This window comes from Protopterus annectens, chromosome 6.part0 (assembly GCF_019279795.1).
Source record: "Protopterus annectens isolate FY-2018-M chromosome 6.part0, PAN1.0, whole genome shotgun sequence".
NCBI classification, from domain to species: domain Eukaryota; kingdom Metazoa; phylum Chordata; order Ceratodontiformes; family Protopteridae; genus Protopterus; species Protopterus annectens.
The window spans coordinates 1615919320-1615939172 of record NC_056737.1 but is presented as its reverse complement, the minus strand read 5'-3'; the positions used below and the strand labels follow the sequence as shown (position 1 = coordinate 1615939172).

General features: G+C 39.7%; 1 protein-coding gene across 1 annotated transcript in view; it reads left to right on the top strand.

Moving 5' to 3' along the window:
* NDUFA10 (NADH:ubiquinone oxidoreductase subunit A10) overlaps positions 1-19853 on the top strand; it is a 440169-nt gene that overhangs the window by 111904 nt on the left and 308412 nt on the right. Inside the window, exon 4 of the mRNA XM_044075063.1 lies at positions 10628-10714. Coding sequence (XP_043930998.1) covers positions 10628-10714 — 87 coding nt within the window. The remainder of the gene's footprint in view (positions 1-10627; positions 10715-19853) is intronic.

Below are 19853 nucleotides of genomic sequence, written 5' to 3'. Positions count from 1 at the left end.
CCAGTTTGGCAATCACACCATATAGCCAGGGGCTACTGCAGCAGTGAGAATGATGAATATAGTATAGTTGTGTAAGTTGCACTTACTGTAACAGTACATGGTTGAATTCCTCACTGCTGTAGTAGCCACAGCCATCCTCCATACCACTACATCTGTACCTTTTTGGGATATATAAACAAATATCTTTTAGAGATTCAGGATGGGTAAGCTCTTGCAATTTGTATAGGCAAGAAAGTCATGAAGTTGTCTACACACTGACTGCTATATTGAACATTAATTAACATTGCAGAAAATGTGAACACTTCAGTGTAGTGACCACTTACAATGAGAAGCAGGTATTTTGGAATCTGGCCTCTGGTGTAGGCTTCTTTATAGGTAGGCCTTACACTGAAATAAGTCATTTACACTAGAGCAACTCTTGGTATCTGGTCCATGAGTCATGAATTAAACTTTAATGCATACATAAGATATGACCAAAGAAAAATATACCTAAGTGTGTGTGTGTTATATATAAATGTGTTTGTGTGTGTGTATATATATATATATATATATATATATATATATATATATATGTGTGTGTGTGTGTACATAATTAATATGTCTATATATATATATATATATATATATATATATATATGTGTATATGGATTCACTATGTAATTTAGAAAAACTGAAATCCCGAATATCAGTATTTCAAAATTACATACCCTAAGACACCAAATACCGAAACCCTTCTTCTTCTTCTTCTTTCGGCTTTTCCCGGTTAGGGGTCGCCACAGCGGATCACCTGTCCACTCATGATTGGCAGTGGAGTTTTACGCTGTCGAGTTGCCAGCCCGGCGTCCAACCTTCCACAGAAGGCACGCACACACTCATACCTAGGGCCAATTTGGAGTGTCCAATCTAAAAACCTAAAACCGTGAAATTCAAAATTCCGACGCTACACTACAAATACAGCACACACAAACACATACACACAACTTCCCCCCAACTCAAATATAATATCCTACACTACAGATAAGCAGGGGGGGGGCAAGCCCCCCTGTACCCCCATGTGGAGGGCTGCGCCCCCACACCCCCTTACATATATACTAACTCCGAGATCGCACAATTAGATACACACAAGCAACTCACTCCCACACATTGTACACACCCTCGCACACACACATCACAGACAAAACACACACTGACAGACACTAAAGCCCCTAACCAACAGACATACACATACATACATACCCAAACTCACATCTTACCATTCACACACCACAACACCAGAAGTGCCAATTCAAAATCTCCGTACTTCGAGATTTTGAATTTCGTGCTTCTTGTTTGCTGGTATTTCAAGACTTCAGTATTTTAATTTCGAAATACTGAAATTCGAGATTTCAGTATTTTGAAATTAAATAGGTATCCCATGTATATATGTGTGTGTGTGTGTGTGTGTGTATGTGTGTGTGTGTATATATATATATATATATATATATATGTAGATATATATGTATATATATATATATATATATATATATATATATATATATATATAAAATTTAAGCTCAATATCTCAAAGCTGCAGCTGGTAACTCGTACACTATTTACACTAATATAATGATAGTACAAAATTACTTGAGATTCAGTTGCAGCATACTTAGTTCTGTGGATTCTCTTCTGTATTGCAGCTTAAGTTTCTAAGCAAGTAGTAGAAGTAGTCAAATATATTGAAAAAAATAAGTTAACTTGGGGTAGTAGTACAGTGGCAAACCTGTTTATTTTGCATTTGTTGACCGGGCTAGTCCAACTGGATATAGGTCCATTTTTAGTAGAGGCCTGGGGAGAAAAACTCCACATCAAACAGTTAGTTGCAACTACAGATACAGTACACTTTTCAGTCAATACGGTTGTATACATAGCATTTTAGAAATCATGAGAGAGAACACATTTTTTTTTGTTTAAAAAGGCAAAACAATAATAGAAGAAAAAATTATTTAGAAGGCAGTCGCACATTCCTAAAGTTCAAGTTGGATATACATCATGAAAAAAAATCTATTTACAAGGCAGTGACACATTCATAAAGTACAAGGTGGATTAACGTAGTCATGTCCTGTAATAGTTTGTAAGAAGGATGTAATTTATACAGTCTCAAAATAGCTTAACTGATCAGATTAGCAGAAGTGTAAGAAGGAGATGGACTTAATGTAGAGTAAAGAAATGAGTATTTAGTGTGAGAACATAAGCTAACAGGAAGGGGATTATTAGTCTGGGTTAGTACATGGGCATAGCCAGTGAGTTGTAAAGTATAATCTGAGGTTTTTTGAATAGTGAAGTTGAAGAAAGAGACGTGAGTTCACAGGGAAGTAGGTTCCAGGTTTTTCCCACAGTGTTAGAGAAAAGTGAATCCTCTACTTTATTGTTGGGTTTTTGTCTGGATACCAGTAGTTTATTTGCTGAGCGTAGGTTTGTAAGATTTTTATACAGGGTGATTAGATTTGTGAGTATTGGTATATTGCTAGGTTGATAAAGGGTCTTATGGGTAATAATAAGTTGATGGAATTGAATCTGATTATGCAGCTCCAGCCAACCTAGCTGTTTTAGATTTTGACAGTGGTGGGTTCTAAATGGGGAGCCAGTGGCAAATCTGGCAGTGTTATTATAGGAGGTTGCCAGTTTGTTGAGGTTGCTTTTAGATAGATTAGTGTAAATAGGTGAGGAATAGAGGAGAGTTGAAATAAGGTGGGTGTGGGCAATAGTAGCTCTAGCTATGGGAGTAAGGAAAGGTTTAATCTTATAAAAGGGAGCCTAATTTTCTGTTAACTGATTTTATTATGGTATTGATGTGAGTATCAAAGTTAAGGTTGTGGTCTACTATTACTCCTAAGTGTTTGGTGGTAGTGTCAGGTGATATAACAGTGCCGTTATTAGATTTGGTAATAATGTCAATTGGGGTGGACTTTTGTGTGGGAGTAAAGAGCAGTAATGTTGTCTTTTTGGGGTTAAGGAGGAGGCAGCGCTGTAAGGACCATTTTTCTACTATTTCAAAGACATTTTGTGTGAGGGACTGCAGTTCAGAAAGACCAGTAGCGGAGCATATTAATGTAGAGTCATCTGCGTATTGTATGCAGGTAACTTGAGGGATGTTTACATGTAGATCATTGATAAAAATTGAGAATAGAAGAGGGCCCAATATAGAACCTTGAGGTACACCAAGGGTGACAGGAAGGTAGTTAGATTATTATCTTAAAGCACTGCCTGTTGCCTATTATTTAAGTAGGACTTGAACCACAGTAATGCCTGTGTATCAAGTGAGAGGGACTTAAGTATATTCAAAAGTAGCTGATGGTTGACCATGTCAAAGGCTTTTGCGAGATCAATAAAGATTGCGGAGGAAAGAGTATTACTGTTAACAGTTTTTGTTAATGTGGTCAGAAAAGGATAGGAGGACAGTGGTGGTGCTGTGGAAAAGCCTAAAACCATGCTGACAGTTGGCTAATAGGCTATTTTGGAGAAGGTGGTCTAACAGTTGACGGTGGTTGCATTTTTCCATAATTTTAGCTAAGTGAGAGAGTAAGCCAATCGGACGAAAGTTTGAGAGTTCTGTTGAGTTATCGTCTTTGTGTAGGGGTATTATATGGGGGATTTTCCAAATAGATTGGATGGTTCCTTCTGTTATGGTTCTATTTATTAGGATAGAAATAGGATAGGCTATAACATTAGATGCTATTTGGAGGTATTTGGCTGGTAATAGGTCAGTTGAGGGGGTAGATGGCTTGAGTTTAGGTCATAGGTATCATGTAATGCAGTTTTATTGAAATACAGGCAACCTTTAACTTCACTGACCTGTAATAAATGTTGAGTTCCATTGTTTTGATGCATGGAATGCTTTTGAAGGCCATATGATTTATGTGTGACTGCTAATCTTTGATTTAGGGACCATAGTTTCTAAATAGTGCATACTGTTAAATTACTTCTGCAGAGAGCAAAGCACTTTTTCTGGTTTGCATAAAGTATTATAGGTCATTTTAAGGTAAGAGAATAACAGGGCATTGGGTAATTCTAAACAGTCGATTTTTTTTTTAAGTACTAGACTGTTGTGAAATTTGTTAGGAGGATCTGTTGTGAATTTAACAGTCTTGTCGTAGCTGTGTCCAAATGTTACTATTTGACAAATAGTTTGTAAGAGCTACAGATACATAAGAGGTTGGACAGTAAAATGATTCATGCAGTTGTAATATATACACTTGGTCACTGAGAAAGAGTTTGATTTTATAGTAAAAAAATATTTTTATTTATTTATTTGCCTTTTTTTTACTGGAAAAGCCCAGCTGGGTAATACATATTTTCAGCAGAGGCCCGAGGAGAAATGCTTCATTTGCTTACATTACATTGTACTTCATTCCAGTCAAACGCAAAGTAGTTACATTTTTATTTACATTTACACATTCGAAGAGTTTGCAGATGTAGAATTTAATAAAGAGAAAGCACACATGCAACTTAGTGGATTGTACAGGCAGCAGTTGTGTATAATTTTTTTATAATATAAATTCTACCATTTTATAAAATAATTTGTAAAATTTTTATATATTACGTGTAAAAGATTTGTTACAGTATTGGTAAGGATCGGATTGAAGAAAATAATTCATGATTAGTATTTTCTGTTGTGTAGTGGGCACTATGATCATACTTTAATTTTTGGTCAGTGATGGCTCCCAGGAGCTTTGTTTGTGGTATTAGTTGTATGCTATTTTTAGTAGATGATAAAAACGGTAAGTCATCATGGCTAAACTGAGATGTAGTTTGGTTGGAGAATTATCTTAGTTCTTTTTGCATTTAGTAGTAGCTTGGCTTCTATATAGTGCAATTGAAGCATTTTTTTAGAGTAGTAGTTTGGAGTTGTGAGGTAGTGGGTGTTGAGCATATTAAAGCTGAATTATCTGTATATTGGATTATAGTATCAGTATTTGTAGTAGTAGGTAAGTTACTTAAAGATATTAAAGAACTGGGCCTAAAATAACCTCTTGTCAGTGGGTGTACACAAGAGGTTAATAGTTTAAGAAAACATCTTGTGCTAAAGTATCTACTAACCCTCTGTGTTGTACTTGTTATTGCCTAAAATCTAAGACTCTGCTAGTGGAAACTGATGTGACATGGTATCTGATTTTTTCGATAAAGCTAAAAATAGTAATGCAAAAATTATGCTGTTTCGGAAAGAGAAGATTTTTAACAGACATGTTTGAGTTTATGGACATAATTCTTAAGTATTTTGGAAAGGGGATAGAGTAATTATTGGCCTGTAATATGCAAAATTAGAAGAACCTCCTTTTACAGAGGAATAATATGTGATTGCTTCCAGACACGCGATTCTTGAATAGTGCAGTTTACAAGAATAAATACAGAGTTTGCTATGCGTTTAGCAGTATTGCAAAAGTACTGTGAGAACAAATTCTCATTCACTAATGAAATTGAGGTTTGCAGAACTGTTTTTTTTACAGTATTGCTAAGGACCAGATTGAAAAAAATTATACCGTCATAAGTGATGGTAGGTGCTAAATGTAATTCTGAATTTGTAAGGGAAGTGGATGCTATTTGTGTGCTATATTATAGTTGGCGTCAGGTTTGAGTGATCTTAGTTGGGATTGTTTCTTAGGCTTAAGAAGATTGTTGCTGTCCATAAGTGGTCCGTTGGTTTGATTTTGTAATTAAATAGTTATGGATTGGTGTAGTAGTTCTTCTTGTGGTTGAGTAGATTTTTGGTTTGGTTGGTTAAATGCTCTTGAGGTTTAAAGATTGGCTACTGTCTGTCTGTGTTCTATTTTTCCATGTGTCATTCCCTCAGATACGCATAAGTCATTTAGTTGAGTTAGCCATGGTGCAGGTATTGTATTTGCTTTATATGTGGTACGGTTGAGTTTCAGTACATTTATTTATTTGAATTTGTTAACCATATTAGAGTAGAGATCACAACTGACCAACTTTATTCTGAGCTAGGAAATAAAGTAGACAACATTTGTTACAAAATGATAGGCATTTAGTAATATGGAGAAGACTAGTGAAAATAATGGACAGTACAGATACATACAAAACCTGTTACTACTTTATAAATGAGTGCTGAAATGATGCTTAGCACTGGGGCAGTTAAGTGAGTAAACGTGCTTTTGGTTAGGTAATGTGACCTGTGCTAAGCCACTTAGACTGTCTTACTTTTGGAGTTTTTCTAGCTATGACCTGAATTTTTCGTATGGGGTAGTGGTAGTGTCTTGCAGGTAGGGTGACAGCGATTCTCATTTCTGGGGGGGTCTAGGAAGGGACCAGGATATTTATGACTCCTCAGATTATAGGATGCGTTTTGTTTTCGGTACTTTGAGGCAAAAGGAGAAAGTAGCTTGAAAAGTTGAAATTCAAGTTGTAGGTCACACCTTTGTTTTACTGGTATCTTTGTGGCTTTTTTTTTTCAAGGATGTATGGTGATGTTCATGAGGTTAGTATAGGATGATGAAATGGCAGAAGTTACTAGAAATGGACTGAATTGCTGAAGAGTTTCTTTTAGAGGCGAGACCATAAGTTGGAAGGTGCAGTCTATTATGGCATTTTGAGTAGCCCAAGAAAGAAATCTGATTAGTGTTTTGGCCCAGAACAGGAATGAATACATCTTTCAATGGGTGTTGTATAGGTGATGATCGAAGCTGAGAGTGGGATTGCTCTGCATGCCTAGGCATTTAGACAGAATTGATTTTGTCTGTTAGTGTCCTTGTGATCTAAGATATGAAGTGGCTTGAAGATTTTGGCAAATTCCTTGTAGTGCTAAAGAGCAAGTTTTTAATTTTGGTAGAATTTAGCAGCAGTAGAAGTGCCGAACTGGTAATGAGTGATTAGAATGGAATAATACCTTGTCATCAGCACACAGATGCTGAAGGCAAGGAAGATCAAAAGGCAGCTTGTTGATGGAGATGAGTAAGGGTAGGTATTGACCCCTGAGGATCTCCCTTATGAAGAGATGTGGAAGTTGAGGTGGTAGTGGTCAAGCTGTTAGATAAAGAACCAGGTTACAGCATCTCAGCTAATGCCAGTTTCATTTAGATAGTCCATTAGGATGGGGTGGTCATCTAGGTCAAATGTACTTCTAAGGTCAATGAATATGGTTTCTGTAAACAGCCCTTGGGTGTTTTGATTGCAAAGAGTCCAGAGAACAATTAAAATGCTTTGTCCAAACTGCAATTCATGCTGTTTGGTGTATAGTAGATGGGATCAGTATATGTACTGAAAGAGCTGTATATAGATTTGTCTTTGTAGGGATTTTTCATAAAGTGGCAAGTATAAAGATTGGACAAAAGTGTGATAGTTTTGTTGGTTTTGGTAGTGCCATTTTCTGTTTTCCAGATGTTGGAAATAGTATTTTTGTGACATGCATTTATTGTAGATGTGATAAAGAGGGGTTGTGATGCATTTTCTGCAGTGATAAATAAACCAAGGATATAGTCCATCAGTGCTGGACTGACCAGTTGTAGCTGTTCCAGGACTGACCAGTTGTAGCTGTTCCAGGAATAGAGTGATGTTTTGATTGAGATTTGTTTATAGTAAATTAAAGTATAGTGGAAAGTGGGTTTGGTTAGTGCAGGACAAGAGTTATTTCTACAGGGTTAAGGGGGATTATTGAATTCTCTGATGAGGTTAAAGATGTGTTATGTGTGGGTTTTGAGGGAATGTAGCTATCAAGCTTTGTGATATTTTTCTAGAATTGTTTAGGGGAATACATTGAGGAGTCTTTAAGTGGATTTTCTGGTACCTTTATTGCTTGTTTTGCAAGATTTCTAAGTTGCTTCAAGCTTGCTTGTGTTTGAGGAATGGTGTTGGATTCACACAAATACCAAGCCTCATGTCTGTGGGCTTCAAATTTGTATGTTAACAATTAGATTACTTTTGGGCTTGTAACAATTAGATTACTTTTCGGCTTGTGCAGTCTACTAATCATGGGGAAGCAAGTACTTTTGGGATGTCTAATACTTTTTGTTGAGCAATTAGCATTAAGGAAAGTGTTGTTCAAAGAGAGAACTGCTTCATCTAATGGACTGTTTGCATAGGTTCTTAGTAGCATAGAGAGAGAATTGTCTATTAAATTTTGCTAGATTTCTAGTTATGCTAATTATATAGTTTTGTTTGCTTCCATGCAGTGTAAATAGGTTGGTAATCTATTATTGAGTCTAGCAATATCTCCACTTAATTTTGCTGGGTTAGTTGTAAAAATGCAGTCCGTGGTAATTTATTTACTTGCAACTGTGTCAGTTTGAGTTGGTTTCTTCTTATGTTGCATTTAAAGAGGTTAATATTTGGAAGAGAGGATATTCAAATTTCTTTGAGGCAGTCTGTGTTTAGAGCCGCAAGGATTATTATTTCATCTTCTATTGTTCTTGTTAAAAAAAGAGAAAATGTCTTCTGATATAGAAGTGTTTAAGCGGGGGGCACACACATAGGGGATGTAGCCAGTGATTTGTTATTCCCCATTTTAAGAGAAGCTAGTAGAACAACTTCTATGAAGAACTGTTGTATTTCTAAATGACTTTGTGGGAGATGGAAATTCTTTGTGTACATTATTGCTATACCTTTTGCCCTTTTTAATATGTGATCAGTAAGAATTATAGCCTAGAGTTAGGATTTCATGGTCTTTAGCAAAGTTTCACTGACTGCAAATATATTAGAGAGAGAGAGAGAGAGAGACAGAGAATTTGCTATCCAGGTATTTGAGTAATTTTATTTTGAGTAGTGCAAGTATTGGTATGGCAGGCAACTTTTCTGGGATTCTGCAGGGATGGTCTGCCTACATCCTCAAGTGTCTTTTATTCCTAAGGGGAACACCTGCCTGTAAAAAATGCAGGTGACTGACCTTCCTGCTTGGCCCATGTTGAATAATGATCAGCAGCACCAGAGTGTCGGACCATGGGATAAGGCCAGGAAAGTATAGGCTTACCTTGATAGCACTAAATCCCTCAAATTCCTCCCCCTCTGTCCACATAAACTACGTTTTCTTTATAGCATTTAGAAATTATAAAGGGTACTGGTATGATTTAGGCACAGCATTGTGAGCTCCAGGCAGTGCATCTACTTAAAGTTCCTAGCTAATTACTAGGCTAGCTGCCTTAATGGTCCATTGTAAGCCAAGCCAATTTTCCTGTCAAAGGTAAGAATCAAACACTTTGGTTTCTTGATACATTGCATTAAACTCTACTGACCAGATGACCTTTTAACAATGCAACAGTGACCTACCAGTGTTCTTGGGCTGCTCCCTAGTATTCAGATGTAAAGACTACAGTAAATGATGGCAAAGTAATGAATGTTTACTTGACTGGAAAGGAGGTTGTTGTCAGCTCTTGGATACTTCCCACCCCGATTCTTGCACTTTACCTTACTACACTGTATGACACAGACACTACAGTATGCACTTATACTTTTCTAGTAGTAATGGCACAAGTTACATGGGGAAATTCTAGATTAAGCATAATATTCCCATACACTGGCCTGCTTCATTTGTAGGTATTGAATTCATACTTCATCCTGTTCTTTTCTGAAAAGGAAATGCCCTCCCTCTCACTCCATTATATTTTTCTTGATTGAAAAACCCTGACTAAGACATACTGCAGATTTCTGTAAGTCGAGAAAAAAAAATATGTATAAAGATGCAAGTAAAGTATAGAGTGGACAGCTGGTGACACTGGAAGGGAATACAGATATAAAGACTGTCGGAAGATGTTGCCAGTGTAATTGTGTTTTACTAAGGGAATAATTCTCATGGAGTACGTTTTGTGGAGACACTTGGCAATGAGCAACATAGCAAACATACAACAATAAAGCCCTGACTATGCCTCAGTGATGCTTCAATTAGCAGCTCGGGCATCTGAGGTGCTGGCAGGGGAGGACAAGCATGTGCATTCTGGAAAGAGAGGAGGATGGGGTAAGGACACAGAGTACTCGATGCAGTTAGATTATGTTGGCAGAGGCAGGGGAAACCACTGGGAAGTACTTCCAGGGATGGGCACAATGGCTTGCTGACAACAGCCCTTTGTGGAACTGTGGGGTGGTTTGGCGTGAACTGCCCATTGCGCATTGTACCCATTGTGTGTTGAGTGTGTGTGTGTAAGGTGGAGAAAGAAAGGTAGTTGAAAGTACTCCTGGCATCAGTATAACGGGGGCCTGGAATGCCTTGAACTCCTTGGTGGCCCTGACCCTTCTCAGAGAAGGTTTTTGAGAGGGCAGAAAGGGAAGATAGCCCTGCAAATGAGGAGAGGCAGTGGGTCCACTAATGGTTAGGGTGGAAAAAGATACTTTTTTTTTGTGATTTTATTTCTACCTTATTTTCCATTTCTCAGCTGGGATGGAACACTGGTCCAAGTACACTGTTTTCAAGTTTGTCCTGGGAAGGTACAGTAAATAGTCATACAAAACATAAAATGTCATGTACAGCTTTTCTGAGATGCAATAGATAAACTGTCAAGATTAAAGCAGTAAGAAAGACTACTGTTAGAGTACAGTTCTAAATCAAGTTGTCTTTTTCAGGCACAATGCAAGAGGCTAATCATGTTATATTCATTGTTTGAATGAAAGTGCACATTTGGCATGGTGATAACATTTGTTTTTATTATTGCAGGTCAGGGTGCAGTGCTGGAACGTTCTCCATTTAGTGACTTTGTGTTCCTTGAAGCAATGTACAAACAGGGCTACATCCGAAAGCAGTGTGAGTACTTTTTTTCTCTGCTAAGTGTGTGCAGTTGCAAAGTTGCGTGTGAATGCATTATCTTTAGCTCAGTAAATAGTTTTCATAATACCTAAAAGTTGTATTCTTATGGAGTAGCATATTTTAGGCTTATAGGTAGTTACTAGGCATGAGGTCCAGAAGACCAATGATGGGGTTAGCCCAGTTGCCCCAGAACACAGTCTAGTTAAGTAACTTGCTCAGAGTGTCACAGGAGGCAAATAGAGACTGAAGGAAATAAACCCTGGACTGCAGAAATCAGCTTATTAAGGGCTCATAAGCGCATAGCATTAATCTTCTGTATGACATGCCAGATAAAGTTTACCTACGCTTATTAAGTGTTATGGGATATTTTACATCCACCTGAACTGTCACCACCTCAGGCAAATGGGATCACAGTTGGACACCTCATCTGGAGGATGGTATTGCAGAAGTGTAGCACTGCAGTGTCAGTATTGGAAAATTAATCCAAGCAGCTGTTGTGTTAGAATAGCCCACAGCCCTCGGATTATCCAGCATCATAGGACAGTTTATTTTTTGTTGAGCTTTGAAAAGCATTTTTAGAGTTTATTTTGCAGTTTGTCGTAAAATGTCAGATTCATCATACTCTGTTTTGGAATATGTATATGTGTTTTGATGGGGTTTGCATATGTTTTGATTACTGAAAGCAGTGTGTCCCAGAATGACCACAAAGAGATCTTTACTGCAGTGGGCTGACGGGATTAACACGGACTCTAAAACCATCTTAAACTCCCACAATTCACAGGTCTGCCAGAAACCTCCAAATCTTTCCCAGTATTAAAGGAAGTACAACACAACAGAAAAGACTCAGGTTGTTTCAAAGTTTTAGACATGGTTTTGGTTTTAAATGAAGTATGTTTTAAAAACTTGGGCTGAAATCTTTTCCATGTTCTTGTCAGGGTTTCTATTGCAGTTTTTAACCCAGTAAGTAAAAAAAAAAAAAAAAAAAAAAAAAAACGTGGCTAACATATTTGTCTCGCAGACAAGCACATCTAGTGATTGTGGTACTTGGATCTTTCCCATGACCCTAAGTGGTGTGTAGTCTTGGGGGGGGGGTAATAATAGCACTTGAATGAGCAGTTAGAAGACCTTTTGAAAATTAGTTAATGGCAGAGAATGCAGAGATGTTTGCAGTGAGATAGAGGAGAAGTTTTAGATGATGAATGAGTCCAGCTGTGCATTCCTGGACTTGGAGAAAGCATTTGACAGTGCCCCAAGAAAACTGATTTGGACAGTCCTGCAATGGTTCATTGCCAAGAAAACATTGGTGAAATTTGTGTTCGATAAAAGGACCCAGTTTTGAAAGTATAAGTGTTCTGAATCACAGAAGAGTTCCATGTGGGAACTTCACTTCTGAGCTCACCACTTTTCATACTGGTGATGTACTACATTAGGAAACAGGTCAGAAATGGCAGATCAACACAGCTGTTGTATGCAGATGATGTGGCACTGCAAACAGATCCTGACTGGGAACTTCAGCAGATGTCCGCAAACTGGAATGCACGGGAGATGAAACTGCATAAAAGGCAGAAGTGGTTTGCTATCAAAATGCAGAATGAAGGTTCGGCGAACGTGGGAATGTCGAAAGTTATTAGGCTGCCTCCCGTGTTGCCGACCTTCACTACTGTGAGTGTTCAGTACAGCAGATGTCACTGTACATTCGCACATTTGTAGACGATTTGAGTAGAGATCGTGGTACAATGGGGATTGGGAAATTACCCTTTTCCCCACTGTAGTGTGATCTCTGATTTGGAATATAATAATTTGCATGGGGTGTAGGGATGCTTGCCCCCCTGCAAAAAGGGTACATCACGTGATTTGCAGTAATGAACTGCAAAAAGAATGTCAAAAGTGTGAATGCGATCTTTTCGCTACATGCACTTCGATATTCTGAACTAATTAGTATGCAAGAAGTGGTTTTGCAAATTCTTTATTATGAACTTTTTTATGTTGTGTCATTCGAAGATTTGATGGTAAACTGGCAGAAGTCATGGCAGCAAATTTGGGAAATTGGAAGATGCTGAAAACTGAAATAGAATGTTGTAGTAGTAGAACAGGTTAACAGCGTCATGCACCTGGGAGGAGGTATTGAGGAGAAGAGAAGTCTAAATGAAGAAGTCAGAGCTAGAATCAGAGGGACTGCTGTCAACTGCCATAGTGCCAGGAGTAGTGTATGACAGAAGAATGTTAAGTTAAAGAGTATGCTGTGTAAAATAGTGATTTGACCAACTGATTCTGTATGTCACAGAAACCTGGACAGTGAGGGCAGAGTAGCTCAGGAAGCTTAAGTTAAAGAAGTGCTTGAGACGGATAATAGGATGCAAATTGTTGGACAGATGAAGGACATCAGAGCAAAAACCAGAGTAGCCCCAGTTGCAGAGAAGGCCGAGGAAGACTGATTACAATGGTCTGGTCACATGTGCATGAAAGCAGAAGATTGTTTGGTAAAGAAGATTTGGGAGAAACTGGAAGAGTACAAGAAGAGACAAGGATGTCCAGCCAAGAGATGGATGGATAGTCTGAGAGACAAGGATGTCCAGCCAAGAGATGGATGGATAGTCTGAGAGAAGGCCAGCGATAGTCGAGTGTGATGGTCAAAGCAGGTAGAGGAATGGTCCTTACTTGAGTGATGTGGTGATAGTTGACACAATATCTTGACCACATGTAGAAACGAAGAAAAAAAGAAGGCTGAGTATGACCTTGCACAAATTGAAGGCCAAGCTTTTGCCTTTATCAGAAAAGGTTATTTTTTTCTTCACAAGGGCTTTGTTTCATATGAAAGATTTTAAACATCATATCACTTTCAGGAGTTAGAGAAGGGTTATTTAATGTTTATTTAGCAGAGCTAAATACTCTGGAAATGACCCCCTGGACTGCTGTCTGGCTCACAGACAGCTTTCCTTATTTTGATCTCCAGTGTTCTATATCCACAGAGATACCAGTGGAGTTCTCCAGGGTTCAGTTGCCTGTTTGGCATCTTCTTCTACGAAGTAGAAAACAAAACCAAAGGGCTCTGGATAAGTTAGCAGGTGACTGCAAACTGTGAGCAGTTTTTGTGTCCCCAACTGACTTAGCCATCCTGCAGGAAGTTTTGTCCCAAATAAATAACTAATGCCAAAATCATGGACTGAAACTAAATGCCAACAAATGTTATTGTTTCCTTTGGGAAGTCATTTACCCTGGGGAGATACCTCATTGACAATATGCCCGTAAGTGTTGATCCACTTGTTTGGGATTTGGGAACTTGTGTGAACAGTGACCTAAACTTCGAGCAACATTTGTCCACCTCCATAAGAAAGTCCTTCCGTACTGCTCAACTTATAAACAAAGGGATTATGTTTAGATCTTGGGATGTCATTGTCCCCATTAGGCCACTCATGAGTATAATGCCCCTCTTTGGTATGTATCTGTCCAGACACAAACAAGTGGAAAGCTCACAGATACACCTTATTAAAAGTATCAAGACATCAGATTCAAATACTCTCTATCCTACAGTCTGCTAAGGGGTGACCTGTCCAGCATGCAAGGCATCCTCCGACCAAATACCGATGGACGTACTGCACATGAGCAATTGAAATGGCATCAGAAATACTCGTTGCAGAATAGGTTTAGTTCCCCACACTATCAACAGATGAGTTTGTATGGACAGGTATATCTTGGAGAGAGGATATCATTGCTCTGGAACAGAGTCCCCATGCATGTTAAACAACACTCAACTCTGCCCATATTTAAACACAACTTGGATCTGTGGATAGTAATAGATAATTTACCCCTGGATTGCCCCCATACTAATAATGGACAGAGGCAGCATCTACATTCTTTTATCCCATGCACACATATATTCAAATTATCTGTTATTAATCCCAGTTTTTCTTCACCAGGATTAATATGTGGGTAAGGCCAATCTTACACTAAACTGTATAGGTTAATTCAAGCACCAAAAGGAAAATTGGCTAGGCTTAAAATGACCCTCGAGTGCAGCTAGCCTAATACTTATGCATCTAGAAGAGAAGTAAGAATTTAGGAAAATAAGTAGGTAATGCTGCACAGTACTGAAACCCTTTACATGCACAGAAGTTGCAATACCTCCTCCACTCATTGTGCTGGAACATCACTTTCAACTCCTGACCAAGGGATATGTTTTAAGTTCTCCCCCATTTAGTCAGAACCTATTTTTTTTCTTGTACCACCATCTGTCTCCTATAGGGAACTGTAAGTATGTTCCTCCATTTGTATTTCCCTCCCTCATCAGGTAGGTGCTTGTCTCTCTTTTTGTTATATCTGACTAGTGGCAAACGGAAAACATTTGACCTCTTTGGTGAATTTATGCAAGACTTTCCATAGAAGAGATTGGAGCAGACTTGTTATGACAGCAGCCTTATTGAGTGGTTCCACATATAATGGATACCTTTAGTGATCTAGACTGTCAAAACGGGGAACACTCAGATACTCTGGGATTTGTTCCAAGCAAATTACACTTTATAAACTATTTGCCGGAGATTGGTAGGCCTGGACCGAGATGCTCAGACTTGATGTTGCTGTTCCAGCTGTGGCTCTAAAATAAACCCTATTTCACAGTTAGCAGCTGTCATAACACACAAGGAATCCAAGGCTTTGTACTGGCTTGTGATACAGCGTATATGTCAGCCAGAGCAGCAGGATCTAGCCAGTTGTTTGCCTGCACTCCTGACTTTCCTTAGCTCCACTTACGAAGAACATAGGTTCATAGGTAGGTACTAGGCTGTTGGCCCTAGGGCCTGTATAAGCCTATCCAAAAAGGTACCCTGGCTTTTGCCAGCCAAGAAAATTATTTTCCTGTACCCTTGTTCAACAGAGCCACAGAAGTGATCCCCAGGGTGAATTTCCTATTTCCCATCCAATCATCAAGGTTTTTCTTGAAGAGTGCTAATGAGGAGCTTTGTTTGATACAGATAGGTAGTTTGTTCCAGAGTATGGGAAGTCTCTGGAACAGGAATCTATCCCTCCAACATGTTCTGTTTATTGTGGTGAGAAGGTTTAGGTCCTTAGAGGGTGTAGCTCGGAGGGATTGGGATTTATTTAAGTGGAGCATGTCCAACAGCTCTGGGTTTGATATAGCTTTGTATGTTAGGCAGAGATTGCTTCTGAGTAGGCGATATGCGACAGAGTAAAGCTGTGTTTTTTGCGACTATCTGTGTAGGGCATCTATTTGAGGCCGGTAATCCTCTTTGTGAGGTGTTTCTGCGGCCTTTTCAGTTGTAGATGTCTTGTGAGGTACATACCAAAAGGGGCATTGTACTCTATACTGGGTCTAATGAGTGATGAGTAGAGGGGTACAATTACCTCTATTTTTCCTGGATGAGAAACCTTTTGTGATGAGGTGTGCTACGTAGAAGGATTTCCTGACTACTGTGGCGATGTGATTATCAAAGGAGAGACTACTGTTCACCTGTGTCCCAAGGTCTCTTATAACACTTTCGGTGTTAAGCAGACTACCGCCTATGTGGTAGTTCATGGGTACAGAGTTTTTACCAACGGGGATGACGGTGCATTTTTTGAGCTTGAGACCATAACTTTGACACCAGGCATCTGTCTCAGTGAGGCCCTTTTGTAGGATGTCCACATCGTTAGGAGTTTCAGTTATGGCTCAAAGTTTGCTGTCATCTGCGAACTTCATTAGCCAGAGACGTTCTGTGTTAGCCTGTACTTCAGAGTAAGTAGATACCAAACAGGAGAGGACCCAGGACTGAATCCTGTGGTACTCCACTTGCCACTGGTCTGAAGTTGGATTTGTAGTCTGCTACTTTCACAGTGTGGGTTCTGTCACTGAGCTAGTTAGCAACCCATCTTGTGACATAGGGATTTATACCTAGTTTAGTGAGTTTATTTATAATTTCAGAGTGGGGGATAGTGTCGAAAGTCTTGGCAAGATCTAGATAGGCTGTGTGAACCACCTTACCCTCATCTACAACTGTGGTGACTACTTCAAAGAAGTCTATCAGGTTTAGCAGACATGATCTGCCTTTTACAAACTCAAACTGGGTTGGGTCCAGAGTTTGAAGATTACCAATGTCTTTGTTTATAAGTTCCATGATGATACGTTCCATGGCCTTGCAGACCAGGCTCATCAGACTAATGGGGCGATAGTTCCCGGGGTCCATGGTGGATTCCCCTTTGTGGAGTGGGATAACAGTTGCTGTGCGCCATTCCGTGGGCACAAAGCCTGAGGTGAGGCTATGATTAAACGTGTTGCTTAGGTGGGATGCCAGTTCGTTCTGTAGTTTGTGTAGAATGCAGCCTAGGATGTTGTCAGGTCCCATGGATGCTGTGTTCTTGGCTTTGGAGAGTGTGGTTTTTACCTGTGCAGTCGTGATTACAGGAACTTTGCATTCTTCCGGTATAGAGATGGGCCTTTTAGGGGGTGAGAGGGGGGTTAAAGTTGGCACTAAACCTGTCTGCCAGGATGTTGGCAATATCCGTTGGTTCTGTATATTTAGTGCCATTGTGCTGTAACTCAGAGCAGATCTTAGTGTTGCCACTGAGATTCTTGACATAGCTATAGAATGCTTTGTGGTTGTCTTCGGAAACAGTGGCGATTTTGTTTTCGTAGCTAGCTTTGGATGATTTTATGAGGGATCTCAGCTTCTTACTGAGGCTGACCAGGGAGTTCCTCCAGTCATGGGATTTTACTCTTTTTTTTGCAGCAGTTTCTTTCTTCTCTTGTAGAGTTTGTTTATAGCAACCACCAGATTGGCTTCCTTTTTTTAGAGGATAGCATCTTGGTTCCGTTAGGGATAGCACGATCCATGCACTTGTGTAAGTGCTTATAAAGTGCATTTGTTAGGATTCCATAGTCGTACCTCTATTGTCCGTCTGCATGGGTGTCGTGAAGTTTGCCACTTCTGTCTTAAGAAGCGTGAAGTTGGCTTTGGAGAAATTTTTTACGGTGGGTTCCCTAATGGGGGATGGTGGTGGGATGTGGATGTCTAGGGTGATTAGCTTGCGGTCGGATCTGAACAACGAGGAATTGACCTCTGGTGTGGAACACCGGTCCCCATGTTGGTAATGACCAGATCTAGGATATTGCTGCCCTTGGTGGGGGTGTGGATATGTTGATCCAAGGCATTGGAATTTATGAATTCCAGAAAACGTTGAGTAAAAGAAGTTGGTACATGAGTTGTTTTTCCAGTTAATGGTGGGGTAGTTGAAATTGCCCATTATTAGGATGTTAGGTTGTACACTAATATTTTCCAGTGTATCAAGAAACGAGGAGTGGGAATCCTCCGGCATGGTGGTGGATTTGGATTGTGGTTTTGCCCAGAGTTAGTTGCACTTTGATAATCTCGGATGCATTATGCTGAGCAACTAACCTGGAGGTGTGGATATCCTCAATGAATATCACCTCCGCCTTTAGTGTTTCGGTCCAGGTTAGGTGGCCGAAAGGTGTGGTATGAAGTATAGCCTGGTAATGCAGGGGTGCACTCTGGAGCCTTGAACCAGGTCTCTGTCACTGCACAGAGGTGAATGTTCTCCATTTTAAGGAGTGCCTCGATTGAGTGCATGTTGAGGTTTAGACTTCTAGCATTGAGTAGTATTACCCTCAGATTTTGCTTGCTTGTACCTGTTACGGTGGTGAATTTGTCATTTGAACCTTGCCTAAAAAAGGCACTATAGGGGTGGCAATAGCCTTATCCAGTATCCAGAATCCCAAGGGCGACAGGTGCAGGTCATCTCTGGCAAAGTTTCGTGGTCTGTCAATCATGTCATCCCAGGCAGACAGATACTGGATCCCCTTAGAATGACACCAGAAGCTTAGCCAATTGTTGAAGTCAGTCATTTTGTCCTTGTACTGTGGTATAATTCTGGGTGATGGCAGGATGCTACCTAGGGCTAGGGTCATACCTGCCTGGGCTACACGATCGGAGACCTCCTCCATGTCTCTTTTCATGTAGTCCAGGGAGGTACGTCTCAGGTCATTCACACCAACATGGGCAGTGACAAGAGTCATATTTGTACTTGTGGAGTGACCCGAGTGTGTGCGTTATATGGCGGATCTTGGCACCCGACAGGCAGCTAACAGTAACTTTCTCCTTGTTTAGCCTAGTGAGTGGAACATCAGTGTGGCTAACTATAAGTCACCTATGACTATATTGCTGAGTACGTTGTTATGCCTTATGGGCTGTGGTTGGGTGGCACACTGAGTTTGTGGGCTATGTGTCATTTGAGTTGTGTTGGGGGGTGGAGGTTGCTTGCATTTCTGTTTCGGCAATCTCTTTTGCATGGGCAGATTTTTATTGATAGCCTCCATGAATGTAGGTGTGTATTTTGTGTTTCTGTGTGTGTGTTTTGGTAGTGTAGGTTTTGAGGGACTATGTGAAGTGTGGTGTGGTGCAAGTGTTTACCCTCTCCTCTTGACTGTCTAGTCCAGTCTTGGGTGAAGAGAGCTTTGCTTTCCAGTTTGAGTATATAAGTGCATCTCTGACAGGTTGTAGTGTTGGGTGGTAGGAGGAGAGGGTTGTCTGTGTTCATGAGGCAATTGCTGCATTGCCCCAAGATGTCCAGATTCATCAGGTAGATAGGAGAAAATAATGGGAGCTGACCCATAGACATGCCTGGATAGGTGCTTATTAAGTACTAAAACTGTTTTCCTCTAGACTGTGAGGAAAGTTGAGTGCTGTAGTAATTTGTAGCTTATTTATTGCTTACAATGAGTTCTGAGCAAGTGATGAGCTCAAAGAAATATATTTGAGTGCTAAAACTAAAAAAACTGGCTAGTTCTAAGGGAAAATTTGAAGAGCAGACTTTGTGACGCCGGGAACATTTTAACCCTAGCTAAGCGGCGATGCATAAAGTGTCTTTTTTTTTTTTTTAGTATAACAGTAGCAAATAAGCAAACTGATTTAAACAAATTAACCAATAAAAAGCTAAAAACGTAACCCCATTCCAGCAGTCTTCGATCAGACAAGTTCTAACTGCACATTCCTGCCACTAGGGTGCAGTGGAACCTTCTCTAGAAAAAGATGGCCTGAATTAGTGCTCAAGATCTACAAACAAAGCTAGATTTAGCAGGTCTGAATCTAGACTTTTGCTACAGCAAACAAGGCGTACCAATTTCAGAAAG